This window comes from Prionailurus bengalensis, chromosome B1 (assembly GCF_016509475.1).
Source record: "Prionailurus bengalensis isolate Pbe53 chromosome B1, Fcat_Pben_1.1_paternal_pri, whole genome shotgun sequence".
NCBI classification, from domain to species: domain Eukaryota; kingdom Metazoa; phylum Chordata; class Mammalia; order Carnivora; family Felidae; genus Prionailurus; species Prionailurus bengalensis.
This window is the reverse complement of record NC_057344.1, coordinates 35,346,783-35,370,134: the sequence shown is the minus strand read 5'-3', so window position 1 is coordinate 35,370,134 and position 23,352 is coordinate 35,346,783. Positions and strand designations below refer to the sequence as shown.

General features: G+C 53.8%; 1 protein-coding gene and 1 long non-coding RNA gene across 5 annotated transcripts in view; one reads left to right on the top strand and one right to left on the bottom strand.

The window, feature by feature from the left end:
- Positions 1 to 23,352, bottom strand: part of PEBP4 (phosphatidylethanolamine binding protein 4) — a 215,863-nt gene that overhangs the window by 5,284 nt on the left and 187,227 nt on the right. For all 4 annotated transcript variants that reach the window (XM_043561674.1, XM_043561679.1, XM_043561690.1 and 1 more), the window contains 2 exons: positions 8,130 to 8,175; positions 5,747 to 5,860 (listed from right to left, as the gene is read on the bottom strand). In XM_043561674.1, the coding sequence (XP_043417609.1) occupies positions 5,747 to 5,860; positions 8,130 to 8,175 (160 nt within the window). The remainder of the gene's footprint in view (positions 1 to 5,746; positions 5,861 to 8,129; positions 8,176 to 23,352) is intronic.
- LOC122472295 lies at positions 10,946 to 22,207 on the top strand. Its single transcript, XR_006294405.1, has 3 exons — positions 10,946 to 12,903; positions 13,073 to 13,167; positions 19,361 to 22,207. It is a non-coding gene; the product is annotated as an uncharacterized LOC122472295 (long non-coding RNA).

Genomic DNA, 23,352 nt, shown 5'->3' with positions numbered 1-23,352 from the left:
ACACTTCTCGGAGTTCTGCTGCATTCCTGCCCTTGGCCTGTGTTTTCAAACATTTCCCCACAGTGCCTACTGTTTCAATCACCCATGGTGCCCCTCAGGCCTTTAGAGGCCACAAGCAAGCCTTAAATCCCACTGTGTGGCAAGCCTCAGCCCATTCCTCCTCTCTGACCTCTATGGGTGGGTGGCTCACCCAGGAGCTGCTCAGTTCAGGTGTCTGTGATGCTGGGGAGTGGGTTATGGCTGCCTGGTCCAGAACCCAAGGACCCCTCCCAGAGACGCAGTCTCTCTGCAGGCCTCCAAGGCTGCCTCGGTGAGGTGGCGTCCGAGACTGGTGTGGCCCGTTAGCTCCCCTGGCGCTGTGGCACCATCTTGGGCTCACCGCCTTGGACTTGCTTCTGGAACAAGCTTTGGCATGTCATCTTGTGGGGCAGCGAGGGGATTTCCCCCGCTCACTCGAGAGAGGAGCTTGAGGCCGTGAGGCTGGCTCGTGACACCTCTGGGCCAGGTGGCTGAGGTGTGGCACCACACAGGCCATAGCTCGGCAGGACTTTTAGTGTCTACACAGTGCTTTGCTATCACCTTCTCCAGGGAGGGGGTGTGAGGGGACGCTGCCTTGGGTGGCTGCTGCTGCTGGCCAAGGACACTCGGGACTTCAAGATGGACTTGCTCTTTCTTTGTCCCCACACCAGGGCCCAGGTGGTCTGGGTGAGGAGAGAGAGGGGTGAGGATGAGGAATGTGGGTGAGTGAGTGATAGGAGCGAAGAGCCTCGCCCCAGGAGTCAGAAGAAAGGTAATTTGCTTTTAACTGTGGACCCTTGGTTGACCAAGCCACTCACTGTTCTGGGCGTCAGTTTCCTTATTCGCCTGGCGGAAGGAATGGCCACTGTCCCGGTCGCCCTACAGGATCCAGCCAGGGAGGAGCAGGGCAGGCTGGTGGAGAGGCTGGGCACAAGTGGTCCTGCCTGCCCACCTGGTTGGGACAAGGAGGATGTGAATGCCAAAACTCATTTGTGGACACGGTGCTCACAGAGGCGGCTGTCTTTCCGGGTGTTAAAGGAAGCTGATGATGACTTGAATATGGGGGTGTGAGAACGTGCAGCTGTGTGTGTGTGTGTGTGTGTGTGTACATGGGTGTGTCCCATACACAAACATCCTCATTGACTGAAAGTTCACAGGGGGCTGAGCACAGGGACAGGTGGTAAAAAGGAAACATATGGCAGAGGTGAGCTCTTCCCTCAAGGAATTTATAGTCTCATGGTGGCAGTGAGGCCTGTGCAAGTGAAAAATGATTGAGTAATACAAAAGAGATAAAAGCAGGTGACTAAGCAGGCAAAACCAAGTGTTACGGAGGAGCGTGTGGAGACGGACAGCAGCAGGGGAGGGCAGGGTCCTGTCGGCTGAGAGAAGACTGCCCCCGGGGGAAGGCACCATGGGGCCATCAGCAAGACTCGTATTCTGCGGGGGGGCGGGGCCACCAGGCTTGGGGAAGGGGAGAAATGGTGTGCCCTGATCAGCAGCAGGCAAAGGGGGAGCATGGTGGGCACTGATGGGAACTAAGCAGGAGTTAGTGGGCATGTGGCAGCGTGTGGTGTAGAAGGGTGCATGGATGAAGTGCGAACCAGCGCTGTCTGCGGGCTCTCTTCAGATATGGCCCCTCAACTCATTCGGTTGGTTCCTCTACAACGTGGAAGCCACCTGCCGAATCCAAGGCTGCTGTGAGGCTGATGCGCAGGCAAACCGTCATGAATCACAGATGAGCCCAGAGGCCAGATTGGGCTTTGGGCATACAAGGTGGAGGGGAGAGGGATTAGAGCTGGGTGAGAGGGGTTGGACAGAGGTACAAGTCCAATGTGTTACAGGCCCAAATTTAGGAAGGGGCGGTGTGGCCTTTGGGACAAATGTCAGTGAAACTGGGCCAGCCATGGTCAGAGGGCATCAGGTCAGGCTCTTTCAGCTTCACTCTTGTTCCCTGTTTGGGATGTGGTCATGCTTGAGCTATCTGACTATCTCCCTTCACTAGCTCTGTGAACTCCCAACTGTCCACAGGGTTACACTGGGTGACACCATGCATCCATGGGAACACAGACCTGGTCCACATGGCTCAATTCTGTGCCCACAGCACTTAGAACACTGCCTCACACACATTCGGCACCTACTGTCATCCCAACGAATGCAGAGGGCATGTGTGAATCGTGCCCAGCATGGAGGGGAAAATGGTGGGGAGAAGGAGCTGTGTAAAGGCAGGAGGAATGGGAAGGCAGGATTTCATAAACTAGAAGAAAGTTGGCTTGCCCTTCCAGGGCCTGTGCTGTGGTCCTGGCAGGCCAATATCTGATTGAAGGCCTCCATCCAGAAGTGTGTGGAGTTGGATAGGTTCTTCAAGACTTGTCACTTGCTCCCTGCACTTGTCCCGCAGAACTCCAAGGTGGGGGGAACTCGGTAAGCTGGGAGCAAATCTGTTATGGGTCATTCAGTGGTAGACCCAACTAGTCCAACCCCTTATCTTGAGGATATAGAAATTGAGGCCCAGAGATGTGAGGTGGCTTGTCCAAGGTGACACATGGATGTCAAGATCTCCCATTTGTTGATCCTATAGATGTTGTTTTGAGGTCACGGAATAAAGAGAAACCCTGCGGAGGGTTTCAGCCCCTGGCACTGAGCAATGTTCCCTGGCCCTCACGGTCCTACAAATTCAACTAGAATAATGTCGCACATGCTTCTCAACCTAAACTGTCATCCACGCCTAAGTCCTAGGGAGGAAAGGATCCAGTAGGACTGGCTCAAGTCAACTACCCTTCATGGATGCCTCTCTACCTGGCTCTTACAAACCCACTTTCCCTTCCAGTCTCTGGAAGCTGTTCCTGCCTGTGCATCCAGAAAACACAAGTGGTTGGTTACAGCACACATATCCTAGGACTCCCCTGTTCCTCCGAGGACGCCTTCCCATGGAAAGAAAACTAGACCAAAGTGAGCCCCAGGGCCTGTGCTCCTTGGCTCCATATCCTAGTCTCCTGGGGGCTGGTCCAGCCTGGGGCTCCACGAGTCCCCAAGCGCTGTGCGGGTGCTTCAGAGAGCGCCTGGCCTTGGACTTCTGACAGTGTGCAAGGGCGGCTTCTACATTTGCCACGCCCCGTGGGTTCATCTGGGCACACATCTCCGCACCTTTGGTGGTCTCCTGTGCCCTTGTTCCTCTCCGGCCTGCCCACCACTCCAGCGTAGTCACCTCTAAAGAGGGGTTGCTGTGTGTTACTTCTCCCATGGGCAAGACCTACCGGCACTTCACGGCACCCACCAAGGTCAGGCCTCTGCTGGGCTTGCTCCTCACAAGGGGTGCTCCTTCTCACTTTTCCAAAATAATCGTTGCATCTGTGGTTCTCCAGCCCAGAGCGCCTTTTCTCTTTCACTCAAGGATTCAAATGGCCTCCTTCTCCCAGGCCCAGCCCATGCCGCACCTCTTCCATGTAGCCTCAGGGCCATATAGGTTTGTAGATCATCTAGATCCAACCCCTCATTTTCTAGATGGGGGAACTGAGGCTCAGAGAGGGTAGTTGAATTGCTCAAAAGTCAAATCACTAGCTGGAGACTGGAAATACAGATTTCCTCACCCTGCAGTAAAATACCTTTGCACTATTCCCGGCTGAAGAGGGTGTGTCTTCTGGAAGAGAAGGGGATCTTAGGAAGGTATGGACTATCCCTAAATCCACTTGATCTCCCGTTGTCCTTACAGCCAGAAACACACAATTAAGTGCTTAATTAGAAGCTGCTCTGCATTGTTATTTAAGTGTTTTCAAAGTAGACTGTAAGCCCCCTGAGGGCAGGGAACGTTCCCTGTGCTATGGGATCCTATCCTCTCCTAAGCCCCTAGCACAGTGCTAGACACAGGAAGGTGTCCTATGATGGCCCATCTGGGAGGACGATTTTCCCACCTCCATTTCTGGTGGCAAGCAGAATGGCACAGAAGCCAAGGGACCCTGCCCAGATGCGAGTCCAGTTCCTAAGTTTTCACGTAAAGGGAGGGGGGTGTGCACAAGAAACTGTGGTTTTGGCAAAGATTCAAAGGGACTGATGGTGGGTGTCAGGCCGCATAGGTTTAGAGCTTCCTTGCTTGCTGCCAGTGTCACAGGAAGGGCACACCAGCCACTGTGTTTTCTGGAGGACGGGCTAGGATGGAACCTGAGGACCCCAGCCACGGTGGACGGCAAGTGTCTTTGCGGTAGGCACCTCCTTTCTCCCTTTGCCCCCTTTCATGCTCCTCCTGGCTTCACCTACTGCTCTCTCCTTCCCCTCCCACCCCACCCCTCAGAAAGCACTTGATCTTGCCAGAGCCTCCTTCAGGGGACAGTCTGAGCACTATCCTAGCCCAGGGTGGGGGCATTGTGATCTTGATGTCTTAACAGTGGGACTCAGGCATGCCTTACTTTGTGAGACTTGTACTCTTGGGGGACCGTCGTGGGCTCAGGTGCCAGTTCTCAGCCCTCAGAAAGCACAGTGGCTGGACTGGTGTAAGGGGGCTCATGATGTCTTTGGTGAGAGTGATCCAGGGAACTGGAGAAATTCATCTTGGCTTGGGCAAGACACATCATTGTTTTCCTTTTCTCTCTGTATCCAAATTTGAAAGCGTGTCTTTGGGAAAGCGGTTTAAAACAGATTTACAGATTGGCAAGATGCTGAGGGCACCTGGGGAGGGTTCACCAGCGGAAAGGTTGCACCAACTCTGCTTTCAGGGCAGCCCGGAGCCTTCTGTGATTGGTGGCTCCTGCTCAGCACACCTGAAGGCCTCCTTCACTCAACCAATACCTTTCGGGGCTCCACTTTTCTCTCCTCTGGGGCCTTTGGGCAACAGGCATGTAACAATACCTTTCCTGGCTTCCCAGTGGGTGGAAGTTGGTCAAGGTCACTGGGTGAGAGCAAATGGCTGATGACATCCACCCGCCCACTCACCTTCCTGCCAGCCTGGGGGATGTGCTGTTTGCACTCCCAAGATGGCATCCGTGCATTCCACATTTTCTTCCCTTCCCCCAAATGGGGGAGGTGATAGAGTGCACAGAGATTACTTTATTTCCCATTTTCCTGGAGAGAAATCTAAAGCTCAGTGAGGGGTCATGGCTCACACAGGGTCAGGTGAGTCGCCTGAGGCATGGCAGTGTCCAGATGTCCATGAGTCTTCCTTCCTGCTCCCCAGCTTTGGTTGGAGGGGGACCAAGGCCACCTTCAGTTAGCCATCAGGAGGCTACGGGGAGTGGATCGTCTCCAGGAGGCCAGAAGGGCTGCTCAGAGAAGCTAGTGGAAGGGTTATGGCTGGGAAGTTTTTGCCCCACCACTGTGGCAATACTGGGCAGACAGAACAATTAATGACCAACGAAGACAGACTGGCAGGGTGGCATTCCAGGGCCCTCTTGCCCAGATCAGACTCAATTAGAGCGTACAATTACTTGCAGGAGTGCTGTGGGGTAGCTGCCTGCACATGCCATTCAAGGCTGAATGGGGGAAATGGTTCTCTACCTGGCTCCGGGCCAGCTAAAGCCACCATCGTGATCTGCGGGACTTACTTATGGGGGGAGAACACATCTGATGTGAAAATCTTTAGGACACTCATTCCAGTCTACTTTCAAGAAACACTACCCTTTGACTCCGGCCTCCAAATCTCATGGGTAAGGAGTCAAGGTCCCAGCTTCCCCATTAATGCACAAAGCATCCACTTCCACCCCAGAATTTACACTGGCTTTGACAGACGGGGAGGCCTTACCTCGAGTTTTGTTTTCTTTGGAATGGAGAGAGATGTTCTGTCCTTCCTGAAGATAGACGAAGAACTGGTAGCGGTGGAAGCCACTTTGTGCTGGTGGGGAGGGAGGCTGGTAGGCTAGGGGCAGAAGAAGGACAGAGGATGGGCCCCACACCCCACAGAGCCCAGAGACCCCTGGCTCTTTTCTCTCAAGATAATTCCTTATGCCTTCCATGGTCCCCACTGACCTTCCTGGGGTCCCAGCCGGGGGCTTACCCCACTGCAAACTACTAGGATTTATCTTTCGCAGGATCTCACCTTCAGTAGTTTCCTTTAGGAAACACCTTATTTTGGGTGGTGGTGGGAGGAGGAGGAGGAGGAGGAGGAGGGGGAGGAGGAGGAGGGGGAGGTGTGAGCTGCTTGAAGGTCTTGGGCACTGGTGGGATTCCTGGGCCTTACTTGGCTGGTGGGTGTTGGTGTTATCCCTTTGCTGTTTTAGTCTATCCTGATGGATTTCCTGCCTCAAGAGAAACCCATCTTCCTCTGTGAGAGTGTTTGGCAGCGGATTTTTATTTATTTTTTCAGCATTTCCTTATGAACTCAATTCCCAAAGAAGCCAATTTCTTGGCTGGATCCGGAGGATCTGGAAGTGGTTACGGGGGTGGGTGGGACTCGGTTCAAAGGTTTGATCATGGAAGTGTAGGATCTGGGTGCTCGGGGCACTGGGAGCCCACTCAGGCTCTTCCGGAGGAGAAGGCCCATCTCCCTCCCCTTTGCCCTCGGTGCAGGAGGCAGATCTTTTTCTAAGGTAGGGGGGTAGTGGGGCGGGGACATCTCTCATTCTTTCCCCAAGTCTATGCAGGGGTTTTATGGGCCAGACTTTTGCGGTTGGTTCCAGTGGGGCCTCCTGCCAAACCGTGTGCCTCTGCCTCCTCCCCTTCGCCTCATCTCCCTTTCTAAAGAGCCAAGAATCTTCCTGGGGGTGGGTGGGGATGGAGTGTTTGCAGCGAGGATGCTGGTGGGAGGGAGCTTGGTTCTTTATGGTCACCTCCCTCTCCTGGTCATTAGACAAGAGGGACTCGCCATTTGGAGCTGTTGGAATTGTTCCTCATGGTGCACTTCCGGCCACTGGGGCCTCCAGCATGCTTGCAGCTAGGGGAATTCCTGACTATTCATCTCTCCCTGAGTTTTTGGTTGCAGATCTGATACACGCGTGTGTCGTGTGCGTGTGTGCATGTGTGCGTGTGTTCAGAGTGAGCACAGCACAGGGTGTGCCAGGAGCCCTGTGAGTTTGTATGACTTGGGGTCTGTGCTGGGGCAGGTGCGAGTGCTGGGAGAGTGTGCTTGTTCACTGAGGCTGTTTCGGAGGGTCTCCGTCAGTGTGTGTGCAGATGTGGGTCATTATTTTTTTTCACAAACACTGCCAACGCTGAGAAAGGCTGCTGAGCATAGGTGGGTGCCAGCGTGTGTCCTTCACGTGCATGGTGTGTGGAGGGCAGATGCGGCCGGGTCAGCTTTGAGCAAGGCCAGGGGCTGCTGGGTGCCAAGCTCACTGGAGTGTGGGTGTGTGCCACGCTGCCAAAGACTGGTGTCCGTGCGTCTGTGTGCATAAGGCTGTGGTTGGAACTCACTGGTTCAGTGCAACTGGGAATTTATCCTCAGGAGAGATGGCAGACTGAACCCCCCTCACCAGGGCTTTCCTGAAGAATCCCCCCTCCAAGAGTAGAGGCGAGAGATTATGAGGAGGAAGGGAAGGGATACACATGGCGAGCCACTTCTTGGTGCCAGGCCCTGACTAAGTGCTTTCCCTTGTGATATCCCCTTGACCCTCACCACAACTTAGTAAGATGGGTGTTGTCGCCATTTTCTGGATGAGGAGACTGAGGCTCTGAGAGGTAAAGTCAGGTGGACAGTAAATGGTGGAGCTGGGATTTGAAGCCAGGCCTATCTGGCCTGCGTTGCCTCACAGAACTATGAGGCTCATTTATCTTTTTGCTCAGCCCTTCCCGGGGGGTCTACAGAGCCCCATGCAAGGAGATCACGTGGGACTGGGTACAGGGGAACACAGGAAGGCAGGCGGAGGGAAGAGAGGGACCCACCAATCTCTGCCAGTCACTCTCCTGAAGACCCTTGCCTTTCACGCTGGCCCCACCCCTTACCTGTCATGAGACATGGGACAGGTGGGTCTGTGCCTCGGTTTCATTCTCTTTAAAACAGACATACTGGTGGCAGGGGTCTCAAAGCACAGTTGTGACCATTAGAGCATTAGACATTAGAGCATACAAGTAAGCTCCTGGGCCGGCACTTGCACACTGCGAAGTCTCAACATTGAGTTGCTTCATTATGGTTCTGGTGGTCATCACCGTTGCCCTGGCTGGGGCAAGGGGTGTTTGAGGGTCATACTCACCTGACAGCTCCTGGCCCTGAATCTTCCCTTTCTTCATATCAACACCCTGAAATGAGAGACAGACACAGGTGTGAGAGACTCCCGGGGCAGCGGAAGGCCATACCAGCACACTTCAGTCCAAGTAGGTTTTGCTGACTTCTTTCTCTCCCTGAGGGAGTACGATGGAGGAGTAGGAACATGTATGGCTGCTCCTGGGATGCGTTGCCAGAACTGGCTATAGGGTTTGGAATGGCGCCTCAGGGGGTCCAGGGAGAGAGGACAGACACAGGCATCGCTGAGGGTGGCCTGGGGGTGAGGGACGGACCCCCTGAACATGAGAGGACACTTCTGGAAGGGCACTCCCATCATCTGCGCCCCTAGACTGGGCATAGGATACGACTCTCTGCCTGTGGGGTCTGGTCAGATCTAAGGCAGGGGCTGGCAATCCTCACAGCCTTGCTAAGCCAGCCCATCCTCTCAGGTTCTCTTTGGGGCCTTCAGAATATTAGGCCAGTGGCTTCTGAGTAACCAGAAGGGCAGGGAGGGCAGGAGGAGGTTGGACCGCTGATTCTGAGGCAAGTTCTTGATGGGACTCAGCCCACAACCTCTGGGCAGATTCTTTGGCCTCAGTTTCCCTCCTCTTCCTTCCCCTCCCTTTTCCCCTCTGCTCCGCGTCTGTGGGATAATGAGGCGATCCCGGGGGCGGGTGCTAATTATTGTTTGTGCAGGACTGGGAGATGCTCAGATGAAAGGGACTGGAGCAGGGCCCCTGGGTCTGTGCCACAGCTCGGGGCCCCTAGGTGTGGGGTTTTATAGCCTTAATGATGGTGATTAGCATGGCTCTTCACTGGCTCTGCCAACACCTAACTGTGCCCTGGCTGTCTTTCCACCAAGCCCCCCTGAGGCAGCCTCTGCTCCTTCCCCTCACAGAGGTGCTCAGGATGAGGGTTTGGGAGCACGGAGCTAAGAGATCTCTCATTTCTCTGTGGAGACTCTTGGGGTCAGTTGGGTGACCCAGCTCCTCGTGCGGGTTACCTTCTACAAAGTCAGAGCCCCACCCCCGTCTTCTTGAAGCCCCCTGATCTCTTCCCCTTCGGGCTGTAGCTTGTCCACCAACCGTTCTCACTTTGGGCCTCCTTTGCCAGAACATACCCTCCCCCAGACTCGTCCCTGGTTGGGAGAAAGGGCAGAGGACGGCAGAAGAATGGGTCCCTCCACCTTGCGCCCCCTTCCCACTTGGTTTTCCTCACCCTGGGCAGGTGAGATCTCTGTCCTTTGGCACCCTTCCAGCCCCCTCGTGCAGTCTTGTCTGCTCCAGAGCGTCCAGGCAGCCTTCAAATTTAGTCCCTGGGACAGCAGGGCCATGCGTGGCCAGCTCTGCCTTGGCTGGCTTTCCGCACGGTCCCCGACTCCCCCAGTATCGGGCAGTCTTTCCCAGGGCTGGCAGGGGGCCCAGGTGTGGCCAGGGGTTAAGAAGCCAGGGGACGCCAGGGTAGAGGGAACGGGTTGGGGAACGGAGGCCCCTCCCCTGATTCCCATCTCTCCCAGGAGAGGACGTGAGGGCCCAAGCCTTAGCACCCACTCTCCCGAAATAGCTCTCTGGCGGCTCTAGGGCGACTGAGAGATGGGGACTAAGCCCAGAGCGGCCCAGCCCAGCCTGCTGTGTGCTCCCAGCCTCCCCCTCACTCCTCTCCAAGTCAGCCCAGCCAGCGGTTTGTTTAAACAAAACAATAGCAACCTAAGCTGGCTGTTTCTTTTCAATTCCCCACAGGCTTGGGTCCCACCCAGAGTGATAAACAGGCCTCTCTCCTCTGTGTGAGTGCAGGGAGGGGTGAAGGTGGGGGCTGGGGCCTGTAAGGTCAGGGAGTTTGTGCAGAGCAGCATGGAAAGTCTGATCTGTGGCCCTGATCAGGGTGGAAAGGCTCTCCTACCCCTCCCTTTCACTCCAGGGAGTCTTTTCTCATCAACTGGGGCCAGCTTGGCACAGACACACGCACACCCGCACACCCGCCGATTCATTGAGTAAAGCCAGCAGTCCTTCCTGCCTGCCTCCCCTGGCGGAGAGCTCAGCTGAGGCTGCTGCTGGGGGAGCGAGAGCAGAGGGCACTGATGGCTTCAGAGTTTTCAGGGTCTCTCTGGAGCTTGTTATACAGACAGGCACTGGTCCTTAGAAGGAAGGGCAGGAAGGCTCTAAGGAAGCGCCAGGCTGTAGAGGTGCCCCTGCAGAGCATGTGGTCAGTGTGGCTGGTAAGTACTCAAGTTGGGTTGAGGATGGGCTAGGCTTCCTTTGGGCATAAGCCTTCCCCCATTGGTCTGTCCTGGGGGTGGGCAAAATTTCCACCATACAATCAACACGTGGTAGGAGCCTTAGGAAACCAAATTCAAAGGGTGAGAAAGTTGAGACTCCAAGGAGCTCAAACTGCTTGTCCAGAGCCACAGAGCAGTGAGTGGGACAATCTCAGAATATTCCAGGAGGAAGGCGCCTTAGACCCTCGGACCTTTGAGACCCACTAGCTCAAGATCTTGTGTCTTTTGACCCACAGTGACATCTTATGCTTTTCCTACAACGTCATGATGACCCTATCACTTCCCCAGGAGGCACTGTTTTAGGAAGACTATTATTAAAATACACAGATATCACGTGGAGGACTGGGGCCACAGCGGAAATGGTTAAATAGTTGCCTGCCCCGCCCTCCAACCCCATATGAAACCATGAGCTCTTCCGAAATGTCTTCATGGATTAGAGTACCTCAATTAGCCTGAGATGACCTTAGAAAGCTGGAAATCCCTGGGGATGGATGAGATTCAGGGATATTTCAAGGGTGGGGGGGCTGGGGTGGGCAATGGGAATCTATGGGTCTAAGCACTTCCTAGGGAGACAGGACTGAGCCTGAGGGTGGGCAATGAACCTAGCATTTAAGGAACAGATCCCATACCTGTCAAGTCTGAGCAGACAAGAGCTTTGGAAAGAGAGTCTGCAGTGGGGAAGGGGCTGCTGAGAGCTCCCCGACACCTGGTCTCCTCACCTGGACCCCTCCTGCCTGGCCTTCCCCCTCCCCTAGGTATGCTGCTCCTCTTTAAGATGGGCCCATCCCAGACAAAACCTCCTTTCCCTTACTATAGCTAAGACAGATTGACATTTTCAAAAGGAGCTTGTCTAAATGCTAAGGTTAAAAAAAGGAAATAATTATAGAAATTACAAACAGCATAGAAATTGTTGGGTTTCTGATCCTCAAGAACACCGAAAAGCCCAAGATGGCTTTCTCAGGGTATCAGGACAGGAACACCTGAGGTGTTAGGGCAGTGTGTTTAGGAGGATGCCCAGGGCCCTTCTAAGTGTTAGAGACTAGATGACCTTAGGGAGGCAACTCTTTTCCTTATTAGCATCCTCTGGCAAGGGGAGGAGAGGTGGAGGTGGAAGATTGCTCAGTAGGACCCTTAAATGCCCAGGATATAAGAACAGTCTCCTCTTTTTCTTAGAAGTTGGTCCCCAATATGTGTGCACCTGCATGTGTGAATGTGTGCATGTGTGCATGTGTGTGCATGTAGGGTATGTGCACAACTGCTTGGTGTAGGAAGAGGCACAAATTATTCTAAATGCAGAGAAGAAGCTTGACTCTATGGACGCTCTGGAGGAATTTCTGGGCTTATAGACATTAGTTGGGAGCTGGCATATGAGATGCTTAAGAGAAGGTGAAATGTGACCAAGAGTCAGAGAGTCACAGCGTCACCTCTGGCCTCCAGAGCCTGCTTTATCACCTGCACAACAGGGCAGACATGCTGGGGGGTGGGGGGTGTTAATATCCTCGGACAACAGCTCCTAACCAATGGCTGCTAGAAAATGAGGCACAAATACTGCAGTTCCTCACCTCTTGGGGGGAATGATGGAGCAGCATATTTCAACACTGGCTCCAGGTACCCATAGTGGAACTTGTTTGCTCATGAACCTTGACTGAGTGCCTTCCTTTTGCTCTCTTACCCTCCCCCTTGCTGGTGCTTCCTTGTGTCCCTTTGAAAATACACTACTTGCACTAGACTCCTTGTCTCAGGCTCTGCTTTGGGGGAACCCACGCTAAAATAGTAAGTCCAACAGACGTTTGTGGAAGGAGCAGAGAGATGAATGGAGGCTTTGTCTAAGGTGTCATGGGTAGCTGGCCTTGATGCCAAGACTAGAAGCCTCTACTCCTGACTCTGTCCCATATCTTCTGATGGGACCACACTGCTACTGTCTGGACCTGGATCCTTCTGCCCTTCCGAGCCAGGTCCCAGAGGTCCCGGATATATTAAGCCCTTGGAGTACCACAAACAGATGCGCCAACTAGATGAAAGTCACTTCTATCTTTTGTTTCTTGTCCATGGGGACACCAGAAAGTGACATTTCCTGAGAGCCAAGGGTCCAGAGGCACCCCTTCCCCAGCCTGGAGAAGCCTTAGGTAAAGGCTTCTTGAGACTGGTGGCCAGATTCGGGTTGTGAGGTCTGGTGGGTGGGGCCCCCAGCATGGAGGCCAGCCCGGTTTCCTCATTCCCCTTCAATTACCTACAGGCAACTGTCCGCCCACCGGGGCATTTGTGGAGGCCCAGGGACTGGTGCCTGCTGACCCCTGGGGTAGAGGGTCAGCAGCACATTTCCTAGAGTCTGCGGGAGATGATTTAATCGCTTCACCCACTTCTTCCAATCTAGACAGGAAGATTCAATCACTTCTCCTGCCTGGCTGCAAACCTCAGTCAGAGTGGTAACTTTCACTTTTTGATCACAGGGTGGGTGGCGCTGTCAGAAGAGTCCTGAACTTGAAAGGTGAGTTACAGAAAGATGTTGTGGGGATAAGGGAGACTGAAGGGAGAAATGAACGAAACAGTACTTGGGGTGCGGCGGGGGAAGAAAGAAAAAAGGGAAACTGGAAACAGAGTTCCAGGCTCTCTGACATGGGCACCAAATGAGAAAGTTCCTTTGCTGTTTTGCACAGCTGCCTGCAAGCTGCCAAGTGGCAAAGGATCCAGGAAAAGGCACAGGATTGGAAAGTGCTACCCAGCAATCTGTGTATTCTGCAATTAAGAAGGGGTAAGTAAAAGGCACTGACAGCTCCCGGGCTCTGAGGTCTCCAGGGGCTGTGGCTGCCACCTAACACCAGCCTGGAGAGGACCCAGCCGTGAAGACCGGTGCCTGCTTCAGGGGAGAGGCTGTGATCAATTAATCCTGTGGCCTGCTTTTTTGCCCTGAGGCCAGGGAAAGGAGGGCTGGCCGCTGAGGGAGGTGACATGGAGTCTGTGGGAAGTGGTGAGAAGGAGTCACTCACCTGAGCCCTCTTGGGGGCTGAGTGCTTCTAGACTCCAGGGTGTAGGATGGCCAATTATTTTGTGTACCCAGTTTCCCTCAAGAAGTGTCAACATCAAAGCCCTGATAGTCCTCTTCCTGGCACCTTCATGGGCAGTGGGGCTGAGTGGTGAACAGTCTTTAGATAATGTGCCAGTGGGTAGCCTGCAGACTTGGTATCCTGGCACTGACTCGCAACAGACCCCTGGGTTTTGACTCCTAGTTTGGCTTCAGATCTGGAGTCAGTTACCTCCTCAGGTATCCAGATGCCAAAATGGGGAGCGGTGGGGTGTGGCTGAGGGGTTATTATCTGCTTCTTGGAGTAAGTGGTTACCCAGATGAGAGAGAGGAGCCTTTCCCAGGGGTTCAGCGTTCTTCATGACACTGGGTTAAGAGGCAAGATTTCCCAAGGCCAAGGTCAAGGTTGTCTGTGGCTTAAAAAGTACAGGCTGTCCAGGCCCTTTGGTCCAGGCCCTTTGTTCCAGGCTATGTGGAAGTGCATGTGGTTTCCAAATAAGTCACAGTGTCTCGCACCTGTGTGTATGTGATATTATCTAGCATGGAGTTGGCCCTGAGGAATGATGGCTGGGGAGATGGGTAGATAAATGAGTCAATGAATGAGAAGCCCTGTGCTGGAGACAGAAATATGAATGAGACCCATTTTACGGTATTGAGGAACTCGTGGTCTAGTGAGGTAGGTAAACCAACAAAGAAATAACTCTATTATAGGCCTAAATAATTGAAGTCGGTGAGGAGTGCTGGAGGAGCACAGAGAAAGGAAGTTGTAACTGTCTGGGGGTAGTGATTAGGAAAATCCATTGAGGGGCGCCTGGGTGGCGCAGTCGGTTAAGCGTCCGACTTCGGCCAGGTCACGATCTCGCGGTCCATGAGTTCGAGCCCCGCGTCGGGCTCTGGGCTGATGGCTCAGAGCCTGGAGCCTGTTTCCGAATCTGTGTCTCCCTCTCTCTCTGCCCCTCCCCCGTTCATGCTCTGTCTCTCTCTGTCCCAAAAAATAAATAAAAAACGTTGAAAAAAAAAAAAAAAAGGAAAATCCATTGAAAGGAGGCTGTACTCTCTCTGGGCCTTGAAGGACGTGTAGGGGTTTTTTAGTTTTCCAGTGGACAGATAGGGGAGGGGCAGCTTAATTTGAGGGAACTATATTAAGAATGTATAAATATGCAAACAAGACGTGAAAAGGGCAGGTGGGTCTGGAAGAAGCTCAAGATAAGGCTGGAAATGTAAACTGGGGTTAGGTTTGAATGGCAGGCAATGCTCCTGAGGATCAAAACCACCAGCAACCTACACTTTGGGTCTACAGCCCCTAGGCAAGACTTCTTCCATATGCTTAGCAATCGTGTACCCAGGAGAGTCATCAGAGTGGGCCAGTGGAGCTGTCTCTGGTCAAGAAAGTGTCTGGATGGGGCCGGGCTTTGGAGCACTACCCACGTGGCAGGTCAGAGCTGCGTGGGGCTGAACTCCACCACTGTGGCCTCATTCAGAACAGGTGAGTCTGGGACTCCAAACGCAAACACCTCTCTTTTACAAATGATAATTTTGTTTCAGATCATTAAAGTACCACATGCTCATTGTAGAAAAGTTTTAAAACACAAAAAAGAAAAATAAAATTCTAGAAAGGAAAAGAATCCCCCAGATCATTCTGTATAGAGATAACTGTTCTGAGAACACCATGGCTCCCTTCCTTGCATTTGGGTCCCAAAGCTTCTTGTCACACGGGTACCAGGTTTGAGCCTCTGGTCCTTTTGGGGCCTGCACTGGCTGGACTCCCCTCTGACCTCTTGTGGAGGAAACTCCTGAACCTCTTTCAGTCTCTGAAGCTCAGAGACTGGTTTAGACCTCAGGAGAAGGCAGATCCGCTCCTCTTTGCCCCTTGCCTACCACAGATCACCCATTCTCTGGATGCAGCTCTGGAGCAGGGTTAGAGAGGGGGAATGGGAAGGAAAACGGAATAAAGATCACGGGTTCTTACTGAACCTGCTCCACTTAGAAACAGACAAGACATATTAGATAATGAAAGCAATATCATGAGTCGGTAGCTAAATATAATTATTATGCATCGATGTCAGTTTAGACTGAAGATGGCCATTTCTAGATACATGGAACAAAACCCGAGGCTTTCAGAATCAACAACAGATCTCTGGAATGCCTCCGCTATCTGGAAGCATGTAGAGAATTGGCTATTCTTTGTAAGCATATTTCCCTGATTTCTTGAAACTTATAGTTTTAGTTCCCCAACTCCTCTCATCTTAACTATTTTGGTTAGTGATCTTATTAAACACTAGTTCTTATCTTCTTAAACACACAGAGAGACTACCTTATGTAATTTTAAACACCACTGTGGTTGTCACAGTGAATAACCAGTTTTGCACCCTGCTATAGCACCAGACTGCAATGCTAAAAAACAAACAAAACGAACGGGCCATTTGGCCTTCCGCCTGCTCAAACCTCCTCAGGAGCCAACAATTTAATATTTATGTGGTCGTGGTCACCACATAAAGAAAGGGGAAACACCTCTTGCCGGGTGCTTACAATGCGCAGGCACTCCGCCAGCGTCTTTACACAGGTTAGCTCCCTCTGGTCCCCATCTTCCTGGACATTTCCTGCTAAGGAGCAGTGACCCTCAGGAGACCCACCACTTGGAGGACGGAGGCCGCCTGCTCTGCTGAAGGAGTTGTGCTTCGTGGTCTGATTTTTGGCAGCGGCAGGAACTAGGGGAGTGGTGCCATCCAGTTAAAAGCAGCCCCACCGCATTAGTGACTGAGTCGTTAACACAGCCGTCCGAAAGGGCAACCTGGGCTTCAGTCCAATGTCATTACCAATTAGCTACATGACTGTGAGCAAGACGCTTACTTTCTCAGTGTCTCAGTTTCCGTACCTATGAAGTGGCAATGATAATGATATCTGCCCTGGTCTCCCACAGAGCTGTTGTAAAGATGAAATTAGGAAGTGGAATATTCTCAGGTCTCCCAGTGCTGACCCAGTGTAAGGGTCATCATGGTCCCCCTTCCCCGGGGCTGCCCACTAGGGGTGGGGTGGGGCGGCAGGGGGTGGGAGGGGACGGGAACCCATCCTGCCAGCTCCCTCTTGCTGTGGCAGTCCTGAGAAGTCTCCTGGCAGGGTTGGTCTCATGAGGCTGATGGCTCTGCCGTGGGCTCAGAGGTTGCTCGGCTGTGACCGTGGGCCCGTCCCGCTGGGTCTGCACTCACCCGGGGTGTGTGGAGCGCATGACACATAATGTTTATTAATATGCCTTGATGAGGGGCATTAATATCTCTTAATGACACCATCTGAGCCCGGCTTCCTTCTTTCTTTCACTCCTCGCTCCTTTCTCTTCCCCCCACCCACAGACACACACACACACACACACGCAGACAGAGAAAACGAAGGACAGGAAGGAGAGCTGTCGGGAAGGAAGGGCTCCAATGGGAGTCCCCTCATGGGGCAGACGGAGGATCCTGGATGAGGGAGGCAGGAGGCTGCTGGGGCTCTGCTGTCAGGTGGAAACTTGGCCAGAAACTGCTGGGCGATGGGAGCAAGGGAAGCAAAACAGTGGCAAGACTTTTCCAAAACTGGTGGGGAGGAAGAGGAGTGGCAGGGGCTGAGACAGGAGCCCAGGAGCCTCAGGAGCTGAGGAGGGGCTGGGTTCCTTCATGGGAGCAGGGAGAGAAGATGAAGTCTGAAGGTCATTCGCAGGCTGGGTCTTGGCAGGGAGGTGGGGGGGGCAGGGTGAGAGAGAAGGGAGGAACAGTGACTCACACTTGCTCACACACACACTCACGCATACATGTGTTCACACACTCATAGCCCCCCACATGCATGCTCACACATACATGTTCGCACACGACCCTCACACTCACATACTTAGGCACATGTGCTCCCACATACCCTCACACACTCACATAGATACATGTTCACAGCCACACACACACTCGCATATAAACACAACATGCTCACACACACACATTCACACACATATGGCTGTCATGCTTCCTTATGCACATGCACCCACACACATGCACCCACACTCACACATGTCCACACAGTCACATACACATGCTCACACACACACACATGCATACTCATACACATACACTCACATGCTCACACATGCAGGTTGCTGTGCAGCTCTCTGCACTTGTGCACTTATGCACATACACTCTCACACACACGCTGACATAAACACATGTTCACAGTCATGCACACACGTGCATGCTTACATGCACACTCACGCATCTCACATATACACACTCACAAATACGATATGCTCATAAAATATGTGCTCATACATACATGTACTCACACACTGACATATATACTCACATATTCACACATATAGCACACTCACAAATGCATATTCACAGTCCTACAGATGCACAGTCATGTACACGTACACATACAATATACATGTACATAGTCACACACACATACTCACAAAGTACACACACACACACACACACACACACTCCCTCTCCTAGGCCGCCTGGCACTGGTGGGCATGTCAGGATGTCAGGGGCTGAGTATGATGGGAAGACCAGGGTGATGGGGCGTTTGGAAGGGGCCGGTGGTGAGGCTAAAGCCTGGACTGCAGGATTCGGACAAGCGGGTGTGGGAATCTCCAGGCCCCTGGCAGGAGACCAGGACAAAGAGATGGCTGATTAGGATTGTTGTTTGTGAGTAAGAACAGAGCTGTTGTGCTGCCCTGTGAGGGCCGATGGGGTGGAGAGGTAGGAAGGAAGGGGAGCCCTAGCAGGAGAGGTGGTCAGCAGAGCGGGGAGCACCAACCCTGCCCCTCCCAGCACTCCAGCATCGAGCTGCAGGGTGGTCCACTTGCCTCTCCGTGCCATATAGAGGCAGAACAGTTGGGAAATGGGGATAGTTAATCCCCCAAATAAACAGGGCTTGGGAAACTGCACCTTCCAGAGGGAGCAAGCTACATCCTCAGGCCTGGCGCCTATCTATGGTGGCTGCACCCCAGGAGGGAGGACACGAGACACTGGCGAGGGCCAATAACCTGAGACGAGGACCCCAGGTCAGACCTTTGTTTCCCAGGGGCAGCTGGACCAGAGGGGGCCCAGCAGTCCCCTAGTGCCCACCTGGCCTGGAGAGGGTACCCCAGGGCTTATGGATGATTGGGGGCACTGGTGTTTGGACCACTCTGGGGTGGCTGCGAGAGCTTGATGGGGGCTCCCCTGGGTTCTGTGGGGGTGGGGACCACCTTCACAATTGCCGGGAGGCTTCTCAGAGCACCTGGTTCAGCTTCTCCGCTGGCTCCTCATTCCACTAGTCCTATCTCCTCTCTTTTTGCCTGAGAGGTTTCTCACCACTCCCAACCCTGTCTCAGGAAACTGCCAGCTGCCTCTGGGCCATTCTTCCCTCTCCACGTGCCGCCTAAGAGAAGCTGGTAGTCCTAGAGAAGCAGGCAATGGGGCTGGGGGGCTGCGGGCATGGAGTGTAGAGGGGGGCGCCCAGCAGTCATGGGCCCTCTGTGGCCTCCTGGGGGAAGGCAGGTAGCAGTGGTGGGAGTCAGGCTCCTGGGCTCTGTTCTCTGCTTTCTCTTCCTCCTCTGCCCTACTTTAGGCTTCCAAACTCAGTTCTAGTGGGAAGATAAAGCATAATCCATAATTTTGGGCCTCCTCTCTCCTTCCTTGCCAGAGGGCCCAGGACTGGTAAGACCTTATGAAAAAGAAGAAAGAAGAAAGGAGTGAGGAGGGAAGGACGGAAGGAAGAAAGGAAGGAAAGAAAGAAAGAAGGGAGGGAGGGACGGACAGACTTTCTGGAAAAAAAAGCTTGGGGATCAGGATGCTGAGCACGAAAAGATGCTGGCAAGACCTGGTGGTTCTGTGAAACCCTGTACTCATTAGAAAGTGTGACAATAAATAGAAATGCTAAGTCTCATTCAAATCACATCTTGCTCTTTCCACAGGGGCTGACAGTGAACTTGGCCTTGCTGCCCTAGCCCTTCACTACTCAGAACAGCAGCAGCATCACCTGGGAATTTGTCAGAAATGCAGAATCTCGGGCGCCACCCTGGACACACGTGAATCAGAATCTTCCTTTTAACAAGAACCTGCAGTGATTCATACGTACATTAAAGTCTGAGAAGCGCTGCCTCAGAGTCCTGCTCTCAGACCTTTCTGCCCACTTTCCCTGGGGTCTCTGGACTGGTGGCAGCAATGGTGGGAACCAGCCCAGCTCTTGTCCCTGACAGGTCTCCTTCAGGCTTCGGAGCATTTGGAATCACCCTTCCCTGGCAGCACTGATTGGTCCTGAAGTGGCCCCAGCTCTCAAGTCTGACTATTTGGACTGGTCAGACTCCTGGGCGGTCAGAGGAGATGGGTGGACTGGAGGCGTTGGGGCTTGGCCAGGACTGAGAAGACACCAGGCACATCCTCTCTCCAGCATCCCCACCTGGAGTTGCAGAAACAGCCCCAGATCAGTGACTCTCAGTGTCACTTGCTGTTCTGGACATTTGAGTTTCTGGCGTTGGGCAGGGCAGTCCCTCCTGCTGGTGGAGGACCTGCGTGGGGGACCTGGGTGCAGTTTGATGGGCACTAGCAGGGGATGTTTGACACGCCCATGGTAGCTCCTTTCTCCCTGATCATGCTCCTCACTCCTGACCCTCTTTGGGGAACGTTTATTCCCCAGGTGTTCAGGGACCTCCTGGGAAGGAAGAGGCAAGAGAGCATTGTTATTCCTTATAGCCTGTAGACCAGAGGGGGGTTGCATGAGGCTCCCCAGGTGTGTGGGTCAGGGTCTGCTTTAGGGCCCTGGTCCTAGTAGGAGGCCTGCCACTAAGTGACTTCCTCAGGTTTCCCCCCTCTGAGATGCCCAAGTAAAGCCGTCATCCCTGGCAAGCTGCCAGTCTGCCCTCTCATTCGTTGGCCATGCCAGGGCCTGTGTGGTGGGCCTTTGCACCCCTGCCTGTCTGTGTCAGGCCAGGCTCCTTTTTCTGGGCCAAGGGAAATGTGAATGTGACCCGCTGGAGGCATGCCAGGACTGGGGCTTGCTCTCTCATTCTGTTGTGTCACCTTTTACAGTGCCCGGCAGGCAAATGCCAATCTGGGGAGCTTGGCAATTACGATGCAAAAACAACCGAGACTGAACTCTGTAAACACCCTGGCCTCACAGTTGCTCTGCCTCTGGAATGCTTGGGGACTGACATAACCCTGGGGAAGAGAAAAGAGATCTATAGCCCCCTCTGGCAAGGCCAGTGGAGCCCGGGTCACTAGGCTGTCCCTTTAGGGGTGGTCATCTATTGGGGGGCCTCTCAGCTGAGCCCCGTGGGCTGATGGGAAGGCAGGTGGAGAGCTAGGCTTGGGGCAGTTGCCGTGCTTGGCTTCCTGCCCTATGGGGATTGTCATCAGTCTCCAAGTGTGTTGAAATGAGTCTTTGCACAAGCTTGAGGAGGGCCCAGCAGTTCCAGGTGACAGTGCCCAGGGCCATGAGGAGATGGGAGGAAAGGGGATGGGGTGACAACAGGGAAGAATCCCAAAGAGGGTCAAGGGGCCTCCACAGCTGCTGACTCCCCAAGCTTCTGGATCTGGGGCTTGGTCTGCCTATCCGTGAACCATGTGGCTGGACCTCAGAGGCCTTCCACCCCAGGAGTCTGAGATTCTAGGATGCCAGGCTGATCCCAAGGCTAGGCCACAGGAAGCCAAGACAAACTTCTCCCCAGAACTTTTTATTGTGAGCAGTCAATTGCCCTGGCATCTAAGGCTGCAGTGCACAAGCAAGGGGTCTTTAATGAACGCAAATGACAGCTGATTAATCTGCCTCCTCTCTGTGGGGTCTGGCCACGCTCCATTCGGCCTCCATGGCCTGCACCAGCAGGGTGGGCTCCAGCCTATTACCACTGCGCTTGCAGCCCTAATGGGGAAGAGGGGCAAGCCTCCCAGCCTGCAGTCCTGTCATGCATGAAGGGCTGACCCCTGCAGGAGTGGGTTTGGCCCCGCCAGACTCTCTCTCTGGGTGCTCCCCTACAGGAAGGGGGCAGCCTGCAAGGAAAGATGCAAGCAGGTGCTCAGTGGGATTTGTGCAAAGGGGTTACATTTGGGAGGTAAGTGGGGGCACTGTCTAGACAACGGCAGATGGTTTGTTTATGTTACTTGCCGACTGTGGCCTCAAGAAAGCAGCAGGTTTCTCAGATCCTTCGCACTGTGGGAAAAGGCAGAGGGGGAAGGATGGGGGCCACAGAGAATCCCTCTTTCTCTGCCAGGTCACCTGCCCTGGCTCCTGGCTGATATCAATGAAGTCCACATTTACTGTTGTGCTAGGTGCCAACTGCGGTGCAGGTGTGCGGGTGGTTTACAGTCTGACAGTAACACAATGAAGGGGTAGTTACAGATGTGATGCATGCTAGCAAGAGGATTTACAGAGGGCAGGGAGGGCTTCCTAGAAGAAGCAGAAAGACTCCCCACCTGATAGTGGTGCTTGGCGGGGGGAGGGGAGGGAGAACTGTGCACTGGGAGGGAGAGGCCCCTATTTCCAGACTCTAGCTACTGGGCGTGGGCTCTTTCAGGGTCCGTATCACCTCCTTGAGTTGAGGGAGGAGTAGGAGAGGGAGTGAGTTAGGACTGGAATGGAGGCTACTGACCTTCTCCTGGGCAGGACCCCCGGCTGAGAAGCAGAAGCAGAGGTCCCTTCTAGGGGAGAAACCCCTCGGTTTCTACTGCAATAAAGAAGGGGCCCCGAGCTCTCTCCTGCCACAGCCTCTAATGATGGGGTTGGGGTGTAATGAACATCTGCGTACTCATAAAACAGCCTAATGACCGCCCTCATTTCATGGACCCCTTTCATCTTCACCCGTTCCCAAACCAGAAGGGACCATCCTGAGGGCTGAGACCCAGAGCCTGGTGGCAGCCACAGACCCCAGCTGTTTGGGGTGGGGGCCAGTTGGTTCCTGAGCCCCTTGGGGGCTGCCTTTTCCTCTTCCATCCCTTATCTGTTTGAAACAGCTGCGAGAATTTAGGTCGATGGCTGACCAACCTTAGGAAGTGGGCAGGGGTTGGGGAGGGAGGAAGGCATGTTCGCCCTGATTCTTAAGAATGGTGGTGTCGACACCTGTAACACGTGGCGCAAGGAAAGAGCGTCTAGCACCCGCTGCCTGCACCACGCCCCCTTCTGCCCAGGTACTGATAGGAGCTCACAGAATCATCCAACACCTGACAAGAGCTAGACTTGTGCAGGGAGGGGTTCAGCCTGCTGAATCACCAGCAACACCTGTGTTTTGCTTGGGAGGTCTCCCGCTCAGGGACTAGCCAAGCCTGACCCTGTTTGGCTTCCTGGAGCTTGATGAGATCACAGCCCCGGGTGTTGTGGCTGCAGGCCAGTGTGACCTGCTATGCAGGGAGTATTTTTAAAGAGATACTTGCCCCTGTGTTCCCAGCATTAGCTCCATGAAGAGACTCAAGTTTTTCCGAGCCCCACACCTCTCCCAAATCTGATTGTAGAAATTGGTCAGGGGAACATGAGATCACTTGGGATGAAATGGGAAGTGGAAATACACAATCCAGCAGTCCACTTGCCATGGACCAGCCCCTCCGGGGGAGGGGTGGGGGGTGGGGGGTGAGGGGTGGGGGGTGGGGTGGGAGGAGTCAAGGGATCCGGGACTGGTAGCATTAGAGGGAGGTGGGATGGGCAGTCCCCAAGGATGGAGACAGTCCACTTTGCCTTCCCCAGAGCTATGGAACTGTCTAATCGTGGTCTTCTGCTCAGAGCCTGCAGAGAAGCCACGGGCCACCATGACAGGGTCTGCCACTGGCAAGAAACTCACGAGTGAGTCAGCCTGCAGCCTCAGTGTTCCCATCCAGGCGCTGGCCCAGCCCTGCCTCCAGGCCATTTGCAGATAATTGAGGTCACTGGAGGGCAGAGACTCCCAAGAATGTAGGTTCCTGTGCCCCTCGCCAATACCCTATT